The sequence below is a fragment of the Panthera pardus genome, unplaced genomic scaffold (assembly GCF_024362965.1).
Source record: "Panthera pardus isolate Hobbes unplaced genomic scaffold, ASM2436296v1 HiC_scaffold_16, whole genome shotgun sequence".
Taxonomy (NCBI): Eukaryota; Metazoa; Chordata; class Mammalia; order Carnivora; family Felidae; genus Panthera; species Panthera pardus.
Window position 1 is genome coordinate 46066106 of NW_026526721.1, and position 12267 is coordinate 46078372.

General features: G+C 35.3%; 1 protein-coding gene across 1 annotated transcript; it reads left to right on the plus strand.

The window, feature by feature from the left end:
• Nucleotides 1-358: 358 nt before the first annotated feature.
• On the plus strand, nucleotides 359-3107 carry GPR15 (G protein-coupled receptor 15). Its single transcript, XM_019448135.2, has one exon. It carries the CDS (start codon nucleotides 389-391, stop codon nucleotides 1469-1471), a length of 1083 nt encoding a protein of 360 aa, XP_019303680.2. The 5' UTR covers nucleotides 359-388; the 3' UTR covers nucleotides 1472-3107.
• Nucleotides 3108-12267: the final 9160 nt, after the last annotated feature.

The following is a 12267-nucleotide window of genomic DNA, read 5'->3' on the forward strand; positions in this document are numbered from 1 at the left end:
GTCAGAAAAGCAAAGGATGTCTTTAAAGTAGGTAAGGAAAAAAAGTTCATTTGTTTTCTAATTTCTGGATTTAAATAAACAAACTGAATATCTTGAAGACAGAAGTCAAAAAAGCACCCCCATCTCCAGGGCAAATGCAAATAAAGAAAACCACAACCACAACCACCAAACACCAACCAGGGTGGTGTTCTTTCTGAGGATTGGTAGAAACTGCGTTTTTTAATCTCTGTTTTTATGCTTGTCCCAAGATCTTTTAAGGGGTGGGGTGGTGGGGGTTGTGGGGAAGAGGTAGCCACTATATAAAAGAAGCTGCCCTGAGATTTTAAACCTTTATACAAAAACTTCCTAGGTAAGGAAACTTAATCGGATCTGGCAGCTGACCTTAGTGATGGACCCAGAAGCAACTGCTGTCTTTTTGGATTATTTCTATGCTACAAGCCAAAATCCTGATATTGAGGAGAACCACTCCCGTGTTGCTTACACATCTGTCTTCCTTCCCATCTTCTATGCAGTTGTGTTCCTGACGGGAGTGTTGGGGAACCTAGTCCTCATGAGTGCATTGCATTTCAAACGGGGCAGCCGAAGACTGATCGACATCTTCATCATCAACCTGGCTGTGTCTGACTTCATTTTCCTTGTCACGTTGCCTCTCTGGGTGGATAAAGAAGCATCTTTAGGACTGTGGAGGACAGGCTCTTTCCTGTGCAAAGGCAGCTCCTACATGATCTCAGTCAACATGCACTGCAATGTCTTCTTGCTCACCTGCATGAGTGTTGACCGCTACCTGGCCATCATGCGCCCAGCCGTATCCAGGAAATTCAGGAGGAGAGACTGTGCATATGGAGTCTGTGCCAGTGTCTGGTTTATCTCCTGCCTTTTGGGTTTGCCTACTCTTCTCTCCAGGGAGCTCACCCTGATTGATGATAAGCCATACTGTGCAGAGAGGAGCGCTACTCCAATCAAACTGACTTGGGCCCTGGTGGCCTTAATTTTTACCTTCTTTGTCCCTTTGGTGAGCATTGTGACATGCTATTGTTGCATCACAAGGAAGCTGTATGCCCATTACCAACAGTCGGGAAAACATAACAAAAAGCTGAGGAAATCCATAAAGATCATCTTTATTGTTGTGGCAGCCTTTGTCTTCTCCTGGCTGCCCTTCAATACTTTCAAGCTCCTGGCCATTGTCTCTGGGTTGCAGCAGGAAGTCTACTTTTCCTCATCTTTTATCCAGCTAGGCATGGAGGTGAGTGGGCCTTTGGCATTTGCCAACAGCTGTGTCAACCCTTTCATTTACTATATCTTTGACAGTTACATCCGCCGGGCTATCTTGCACTGCTTGTTCCCTTGCCTGAAGAACTATGACTTTGGGAGCAGCACTGAGACATCAGATAGTCACCTCCCCAAGGCTCTCTCCAACTTCATTCATGTGGAAGATTCGGCCAGAAGGAGGAAGAGGTCTGTGTCACTCTAAAAGTCACTGTGACATTTCAAGCTCTGTTAGTAGATTGGAGACTTAATTTGTGTCAGCGATAAAGAAGGAAAAAAAGTATTTCTGTTGGTATTCATATTCGCATCGCTTCACGAATACAAGGAAGAGTTTATTTTTGAAGAGATGAGTGAAAAGTCCCTGTGTTCATGGCTATAATTAAACCATATGCTGTCTTTTTTGTTTTGTATTGTTTTCCTTTTTTTGTTTTTTAGGTTGTTTTTTTTTTTTTTTTTTTTTTTTAGCTGAATGGCCTTCTTTAACTCTGGTCAATCTAGTTTACCCGGCAAAATACGACTCCTGTAGACCTTGAACTCTGACATAAAGGCCCGCTTGGATCAATTCCTTTCTTCATGATTGTTTATGTACATTCAGGCCTTTTCCTCTCTCAAGAACAATGGTACCTTGACCCACACCGCCCTTCATAATGGGCTTCAATTGGACTACATCTAAAGGATTCTGCCCACTTTCATCTGGTGAGAAATGTGTTAACAATACAGGTAGCAAAAAATATGTGTGCCCTTTAGTTAATTATTACTGAGTAACAAAGCGAGAGTCTGGCCTTAATCTTTAAAACTTTGTATGGCGATTCTTTACTGCCTTCCAATGTTATCTTTCACCCTAAGCCATTCACAATAACTTTGGACTGTCAAAAAATTCATGGGGATAAAATCATTCTGTATTGTGTTTATGATTTAAGACTTCCTTTATCACCTGGTCTTCTAGAGTATTTTAACAAGAGAGCACAGGGCAAAGTTTGACCTTTATTTTCCTTATAAGATATATTGGTAAAAATTTATCTCATTATAATGGCATAGTAACTACTTTTCAAGAGGGTTTTACTATGCTCTTTTGTTTTCATTGACTTCATACATTAGGATATGACTTTGTTTTAATTACATGTTTTTAATTACTAGTTATTGAGTTATCAAATGAAATGTAACTACTAATATAATTGGAGGTCCTCAAATGCTTAGCTACATCACCATGTGTATTATCATTTTACATTTTAATTAAAATGTTAGTGCTACACATTTTCTATAGCATCATTTGCTTGGTGTATATAATTTCAAGACTTGATTCAGTAATATAGGAAGACAGTATGCTCTGTATTTAGCTGAAGTGAAAAATACAAAATGAAGATATTACTGATATTTTATATACATTTTTCCAAACCCAGAGACTTTGCTGAATTCTTTCACCCAATAAAAATGTATTAAGTCTACTTGCACGTATATTCCTTTTAAAGACTTTGAAGTGAAAAACATGTAATTAGCAGCAACCACAAAAGGCTTTTGCTACAGAAAACATACTATTGTAAATATCTTTTGATTCAAGAGAAAGTGGGTTATGTGTTGACCCTCAGTGTTGACACAAATGAATTACTATTTTACTTCTAAATATTAGGTTTGAAAATCAGAGAAAGCTTAGAATCTTTTCAGAGACTAGGTAATTCAAGCTCATCCCATGTATCTTTCACATTAAAAGAAATCTCAAATATTTGGCATACCATAATCTATTTAGAAGTTGAAAATACAGTGTTATGCTTTATAAATTGGTTAATTTATTAATTTCTCTTAACCTTTATTAAATAAAAATATAATTTTCTTATTTAAGTATTCTTCTATGTTGTATTAATTTCTATCAGCACAGTTATTATTAATATTGATATTATAAAAGCTTTTAATACTTCATTATAGATATAGAAAAAAGGACTGTAAATGATAAGAAATAAGGTTTCTTGGAAAACTTTAAACTGAATTTAAAACAGTTAAATAGATCTCCTAAAGTTAAATAAAAACAAAATATAAAAGGTAGAAGCCATTCACGTTATAAAAACAAATCAGCAAAAGCACTATTACTAATCAGGGAAATAAATGTCTTTGAGAAATGCTACTTTTAAAATATAGCTCAATAAATCAGGTAAAGTATTTGTTAGGAAATGAGAAAAAATGGGTTATTAGATTCAGCTTCATTCTTAATGTTGGGACATTGAGTAAATCATTGTAATCTTTCATACGTAAAGTAGTTGGTAATATCTATGTCTATAGAATTGTCAAGAATATTATAAGTCTAATAAATACAAAAGTGTTTTTAAATATTGGGTAAAAGTTATTATATAAAGCTATTGGCTCCTATTATTAATTACTGAGTGTTACTTTAAAATTTCCAAACTACGGGGGCACCTGCGTGGCTCAGTCGGTTGAGCATCTGACTTACGCTCAGGTCATGATCTCACAGCCTGTGAGTTGGAGCCCCACATCGGGCTCTGTGCTGACAGCTCGGAGCCTGGAACCCGCTTCAGATTCTGTGTCTCCCTCTCTCTCTGCCCCTCCCCTGCTTGTGCTCTGTCTCTCTCTGTCTCTCAAAAATAAATAAAAATGCTAAAAAATTTTAAAAATAAGAGTAAATAAATAAAGAAAGAAAATTTCCAAACTACAGTATCAAGTGACAATCACTCTCATTTAACAAATATTAAGAATATGCCTTACAAAAATCTTAGCATATTGCATATATTATACTCATAATGTTCCAATGATGGAAGGAAAAGCAGATATAAATTTATAGATAGAATAACTCTGATAGTAAAAAGTTCAAAACTTGATTAAGTTGGTATTTTACGATGTCATATATGGAGTCCTCTGGTATGAAATGTAATTTACATTATAATAGCATTAAAAGGCTTATTATAAATTGTATCAGTAGGTCTCATTTTGCAGATTTTTAAACAAGGATATTTCCACATTTTAAGACAAATTCATTTATATACTTATATACATATAGATACATGTAGAAACATAGCTTATCAAGATTTTTGTTATCTCAAACTATTCTGAGAGCTGCTTTGTGGTCATTTCATGTCATTAGTAAAACAAATCAACACACATTTCCATGAATTTCTAGAAAATTAATCTGATATCCTAACAACCACATCTGGCCAGTTACATCTAAAGTTAGAAAAACAAAATAAAACTTAGCAAGAATAAGTATATGTGGAAATCACTACAGATTAACCTCATTTGTTGTCATTTTTTAAAGTGATCCAAAGCCACTGCCAGGTCTTTAAGGACAAATATAAAAGGATAGTCATCCCCCAAACATTTCTCAAACAATTTTTCTTGAACTCACCACAGAAAAGTTCTCCAAGAAAGTCTGTATAAGATGTCGTTGAATAACTTGTAATTAATTTTAAAATCCACGTACTCAAGGTTCACGTATCACAAACACACATTTACTCCATTCAGGCCATACCAAAAGAGTAACACTAACCTGATAGTTCTGGAAGGCCCACCATTTGTCCCCTCTAACAAGCCAGAATCACCTCTGAGTGAGAGTAACGCTAGTGAGAATAATGGTCTTAAAGGAAACCAATGTGCGTGACTGAGGGTGGAATATTACTAGGGGTCACGAGTTAATTTTTAAATAGATGCAGAAATGCACAGTATGATGGTGAGCTGAGTGAAAGAACTCTTCTCCTATGATTCATCTTGGCTCCTCCAATCATTCTCTATCCCCCCTGGCAATCTCAAAAGTGAGAAATGACTCATTAGGTGTGTGTGCCACAGTGAACAGGAGGTCTCAGTTTTCCTGCAGAGCTCATTCACAAAAGACAAGCAATATTAGAAGAATTATGAATTTACTGTAGCAGAGCCACTGGTGTAGCCAGCTAGCAAGATGATGGCCTCCAGCACCATGAGAGAAAGAAGTGTCATCTGGAGAAAAAGCGGGAGGATTATTCCAACCATCAGAATATTTGTAAATGATTATTGGATTTTGCCTTCCACAGAGATTGGTATGGGATGGTTTGTCTGTTGCAAATGCCGGTTTTTATTTTAAGTTCTTTTCTTTGAGTCAACATTCTCTGTTTTTATCAAGTCTATGAGTAAACAATCATGACTAGACTTTACATATAAGTGGACAGGGAAAATCAACAGTAACAGTGACCTGCGACTTACTCTTGGCACTTCTGGTTATCTTTGTCATTTCCTTTATAGAGTTACATTTCCTAAATGGGAATTGCATCCTAAGACTGCATCCTGAAACATTAAAAAAAAAAAACAACTACTTTAAATATTCAATGTGCCAAACTGTTAATGAAGCGAAGGTTGTTATGGCAACTTAAGTCACAGTAAAATGTAAACTTACATGAAATTCCCATTCACTAATCTAAAAGTCGGGGGAACTATTCTGTTAGTTGACAGACATTATTAAAGTAAAAAGTTCTTGGTTTAACTATATAAGTAACAAATTTCTAAGACCCAAAGGTACTTTAAAATTACAGTTGTCTTTTTTAGGGGGGCCTGGGTGGCTCAGTCAGTTAAGCATCTGACTGAGGCTCAGGTCATGATCTCACAGTTCTTGAGTTTGAGCCCTGCATCGGGCTCTGTGCTGACAGCTCAGAGCCTGGAGCCTGCTTCAGATGTAGTGTCTCCCTCTCTTTCTGGCTCTCTCCCGCTCTCTCTCTCTCTCCCGCTCTCTCAAAAATAAATAAGCGTTAAAAAAAATCTTTTAAATTACGGTGGGCCTTTTTAAAGTTGACCACATGTGATTAAGTTGAATTGTTGTTAACTTAGGCAAGTGGCCCGTTTAAAGAATTTATGATACAATGTTCATAATACTTTTATAATGTTCTACAGATCTAGTACAGGTTATCATCATCTATCTGACATCACTCAGTGACTTTCTTATTTGCTAATTAAGAAGATTTAATAATTAGCTAGTTTCCTATCATTGCCATACTACAAAGAGTTAGGCTTCATCTACAAGTACTTCGTGATATCAACACTGATGGCAAAAAACATTTTTATTTGCTATCTCCTATCATTTCTAATTAGAAAGATTTCATTTCCATATTACAATCAGTTCAAAATGAAATATAAATGGTTTTCTCCCTGCTAGAATTCTTTATGACCTGTACTTTATAAATGTACTCTTCCATTTGCTCTTAATTACATACAAGCAGGAGATATAAATATTCTTGTGATGTTTTTAGATGAAATAAAATATTATGCATCAAAAAATACGTGCGACAAAAAGACTATTTTTAATTTGTAAAAAATTTTCTCGGGCAGAGTCTTCAACAAACAAATTTGCTCTTTTTATTTATAGAGTATAGAAAGTATTTAAGAACTTTGTATTGCAAAACTGTCACAAATCTCTAAACCTGCAAATTCTAGAAGAACATACGATTACTTCATGTAAGCTTAATACAGTGTAGCCTGTGCAGATCTACTGTATGAGGTGTAGAAAATGAAGCAGAATCGAAAGGTCAATCCTGGGTGTTGGGCCTTTCCCGATGGGTTATTTGTTCATCACATCAGGGGACAGTGGCTTAAATTGATGCCTTTTATGCCACAGACTTGTGGAGTTCCTTGAAAATAGTCAATAACTAAAAAATCAAACTGTTAATACAAAGTGTCTATTGTACACAATGCACTATGATAGCCCAAAATTTGTTAGCGTAAGTGACGGATTTGAAAATAGGCAAATAACAGTCACTTACAAAATTTCTCTCACTTTCTCATACATACACCCAGACACACACACACACACACACACACACACACACACACACAAATACACAAACATGCTATGTACAAATGCAGCTGATGAGTACCTGTTGAATCTTGTTGCTAATACTCAGTCTAAAGTACTTGAAAGAGTGCAAGAAAGAAAATAAAAATAAAGCAAACATAGTAAAATGGCATATATAAATATGTAAATATATCAACAATTACAATAAAAATATAAGTGGATCACATTCCCTATTAAAAGGTTGAACAAGTAGCCTGTTTCCACGATAATTTACTATATACATACATATATATATATATATATATATATATATATATATACACATGTATGTGTGTGTGTATATATATATATATAGCACTATTAGACTCTTGTAGGATGTAAAGAAGTAGAACTTGTTTCTTCATGGAATTTGTAATCCCCATTGTTACTGGTTTTTTGAACAAAAGAATGAAGTACTAATGCTCAAGAAGAGCTTGTTAGATAATGATAATGATTATAAGTCAAATCGCTTTCTTTTTTTTAAAATTTTTTAACATTTATTTATTTTTTGAGAGACAGAGTGTGAGCAGTAGAGGGGCAGACAGAGAGGGAGACACAGAATCCAAAGCAGGCTCCAGGCTCTGAGCTGTCAGCACAGAGCTGGACGCGGGGCTCCAACTCACGAACTGTGAGATCATGACCTGAGTCGAAGTTGTACGCTTAAACAACTGAGCCATGCAGGCGCTCCATAAGTCAAATCACTTTCTTTGATCTTTTCTAATGTTTAGGGAAAGGCCCATAAATAGTCCATATCCAAGTCATTTCAGGTAAGTGCTATTTTGACACGATTGTTTCCTAAATGTTGTCACATTTCCTTAAAGAAGTGTTCACACTGGCATCCCCAAATAAAAATTCTTTTGTTGTTTTTAAAAGAGTCTCAAGTGTAAATGATGATTTTAAACAGGAGAACGCACATTGAGCAGTATTAAGTTTAAATTTATTTTCAAATGACGAACTAAAATAAGATATGCAAAGAAGATAACTCTATACAAATCTTGCCCAAAGACAGTGATTTATTGAGATGCCCTCTCGCTTACCCTCACTTTAGACCAAAAGCAAAACTGACAACTCAGGTGGAGAAGTGGTAAATGAGAAATGAAACTTGGCCTGTGGTTTTATGTTTAAAGCAAAAAAAAAAAAAAAAAAAGAAAAGAAAAAGAAAAGAACAAAAACAGATTCAGACCAGTTAAAGGTAGATGGAAATGGCCACTCTATTTCTAATTAAAAAGTAAATGCAGAAGTGCATAACTTATGCAGCGTTTTAGGATTATAAATAACAGTAATTTCAACTCTATAATTCAAATATAGAAAAGATACTACCAATAAATTTATGAAAATATTTAGCCTAATAATCAAAGATGGCCAAATTAAAATAACAAAATACAAATTTTACCTATTATATTGGCAAAGATTTAGACATTAAATACTGAGGCTGACCAGGATTGGAGGGGTGGGGTGTGGGTAAAAATTCTTGGACAGTCTACTGAGTGCAAGTTGATTAAGCTAGAGAAAATTTAGAAACATTTACAAAAAGCAATTCCACTTCTAGGATTTTAATGTAATTATGTATATAACTATGGCCATGTGCAAACATATATGTACATGCATTTTTATTGCAACATTGTTTGCAAAAGTAGAAAAGTGAAAATAATCTAAATGTTACTGATAGAGAATTGACTGCATAAATTAAGGTTCCTACACATCCTTACAATGTAGGACTACATAGCCTTTATGAGTACTGTACCATGTACTGACATGAAAAAAATCTTCATAATAAATTAAATAAAATTAAGTCAAAAGAAAAGCAGGCTACAAAATAGTACAATTTTCTACAGAATATTCTACAAATATTCTATTCTATTTGTAGAATATTCTATTCTACAAATATTCTACAGAATAATTGCATGTTTATGACTATTTCATTTATATAAGAATACAGGACTACCAGAACCCTATACAGCAAAATGTTAACTTTGTTCCTCACTATGTAGGTGATTTTTAATATTTTATTTGATTTTTATTTTTGTGATTTTTATTTTTGTTATAACTTGTATTTTCCAAAAAGAATATGCATTAATATTGCATTAAGGAAAAAAAAAAGTAAAGCTAGTTCCATTTTTTTTTTAATTTTTTTTTTAACGTTTATTTATTTTTGAGACAGAGAGAGACAGAGCATGAATGGGGGAGGGTCAGAGAGAGAGGGAGACACAGAATCGGAAGTAGGCTCCAGGCTCTGAGCTGTCAGCACAGAGCCCGACGCGGGGCTCGAACTCACGGACCGTGAGATCATGACCTGAGCCGAAGTCGGACGCTCAACCGACTGAGCCACCCAGGCGCCCCAAGCTAGTTCCATTTTTTAAAAATGAAGTACACAGGTAAAAATAGTAGCTAAAAGTAAATTTGTTGTAAAATATCAATTCTGCAATCACAAGTCCTCTGGTTCTTCTGATTTCTGAGTGAGTATAACCCCTACATTGGCCTTGAAACCTTCCCGAATATCTGCTGATTCTCTTTCGGAAGGCCTTTCTGTTACCTGTACGTGTGCTTGTTTCCTTAAGAGCAACAATTTCAGAACTATCAGACATCTATAGTTTTTTTTAATGTTTGTTTATTTTTAAGAGAGAGAGAGCAGAAGCAGAGGAGGAGCAGAGAGAGAGGGAGACACAGAACCCAAAGCAGGCTCCAGGCTCTGAGCTGTCAGCACAGAGCCCAACACGGGGTTCAAACTCATGAACAGCTAGATCATGACCTGAGCTGAAGTTGGATGCTTAACCAACTAAACCACCCAGGCACCCCATACACGTTTACAATTTTTAAATGGTGATGAGAGATTGAATGTTTTAGCATTCATTCCCCATTTCCCAGTGCCTTCCCTCAGCACAGCAGCTCCTGCAACCTGCCTATGGAATCATTGGTGGTCTTTCCCCCGGCTTGGGAGCTTGGGAGAGAGCTCCCCCAGGGGGAGGGGGACAGCCATGTCTTCATTTTTGTATGTCTATATCCTATTCCAAATCAGTCATTCATGATTGTTGAACTAAACAGAACATCCTAGAAACATGCCATCTCTGGCTTAAATTAAATTTAAGGATTTTTACAAATGTTAAATATTCCCATTTTTAGTTTTTACTTTATTTCTAATATGTTGTAATTATGAGGGGCTAGAAGACTATACCAGTTACACTTCATTTAGGAACATGAATCCTTCCATTCTCCTTGAATTTTGTAGGTCATTCTAGTGGTATTATGATTAGCAAAATGAGTGGTATAGTAACTTTCACTTGATTCCTAGTTATTTCTTTCTCTCTGTGACATTTATGTCCTATTTAAATGGAAGACTTTAATTCTTAGTGCAAATCTGATATGATTTGTAATAAAAATTAGTGATTTGCAGTTATAATCATGTGATAGTTGAACATTCCTCTTGTGATTGCAAGGATATTGTCAACCTTTTCACAAACTCCAAGCCTATATTCCAGATGTGACAGATGTGACTCTGTACTTTTGAGAGGACATGAAAGCAGCATTATAGGTCACATAATTGGAAGATAATCTCCATAAAAACTAAGGAAAATGCAATAGCAACTAACAGTCTATTTCTGGCACTACCTGGAAAAAGCAGAGCTAATTCAAATACCGTGACATAAAACATTTAAATCATTAGCTTGTGATATTCATTGTAATATAGCTATTACTGCAGGGAGCATGGTATAGCATTGTGGCTAAAGAACACAGATCCAAATTTGCTATTTATTGTCTGTGAAAGGTGAGCAAGTTTCTCAGTATTCCTGAGTCTATTTCTCTCTACAAAATGGGGACAGTTATACTTGCCTTAGATCACGGCGGTTCTAAGAAATTAAAGTGAGAATGTAAGGAATTTGGCACGGTATCTGGTACATATTAAGAGCTTGTTAAGTCACTGCTGAGAACTCCATTTTATAGATAAAGGAAATAGGATTCAAAGAAATCAGACTTCACACAATTCTTAGTGAAGTGTACCGAAAATGCAAGCTTGATTTCAATGAAATCTAGGCTTACCTATGTGATTCCAAAACTCATGCTTTTTCCACTTCATATTTTTTTCCTCTGAGTCCCAGATTTTTCAATAGATTCTGTTAACATCACAAGCTTGGTTTGGTTTATTTTTTTCTGTCTCCAATTCCTTTTCAAATTCAAACATGTTTCTTATTTTTTTCTAATGCAAATACCTCAAATCACCAAAATGTCTGCCTATTCGTGGCTAAATAGTGAAGATATTGCTCAAGGGAAGAGGAAGTCCATTTTATTGAAAATACAATCTTGAACGAATCATATTTTCTTGTAGCATGTTTCCCTCTTCATCGCGTTTTATTAGAAATGACATTTTCCATCCTGTTCAGTGGTCACTAAACATCTTATATAGGCAATCAAATGTATGTTGCATGTAAGAAATGGACAGCTGTCTCCTTCTACTCCCTCTCACACTCGATACCATATTAAAGGACAGTAACATCTATGACAGTTACCCTCACAGGAAAACATTTTTTTTTTTTTACAGAGCACATACATACGAGGGAAGAATTATAGTTTCATTTTCTTTATTTTTCCATTTTGTTCTAGTCACAGATTTCTTGTAATATTCCTATGGCAAGAAGAAAAGATAAATCCAGTGCCAAAGTTCCCACTATAGACTGTGTGCCTACGGGCTCTGCCACCCAAACTGGTATGAGACACTGTAAGTATCACCGTCTTTCCTATTCGGTGCTGTTTGTTAGGCCAAGAAGCTGCACTCACTGATCTATGTGCAGAGAGAGCAATTTGAATACACACTATTCCTGCATTCCAGGAAACTTGTTTACACTTTTCAGAAAGCATATTTGTATAAATGACTTCCTAATTTTAATAAGGATTTCCAAAAGGAGTTTAAAAAAAAACATAGTGGTTTCTCAAATTAGTAACATTATAAACTGCCCCCAACATTTGAAACTTGATTTACATTTACTTTAATTAAGAAATAATATTTCCATGCAGCATTTTTCAGAGGGGCAGTTAAGAATGTTCTGAAGTAAAATGATAATAAGGTCAATAACTGAATGACCACAATCAAGAAGAAAAGGAAACATAGTTTTTAAGAATAAGAAAGCATAGTGTTCCAACATTAAACCTGCTATTTATTTTCTAAATATATATTTTTTGAGCGTAATTACCTCAGCTTGCTTTATTTAGGAAGG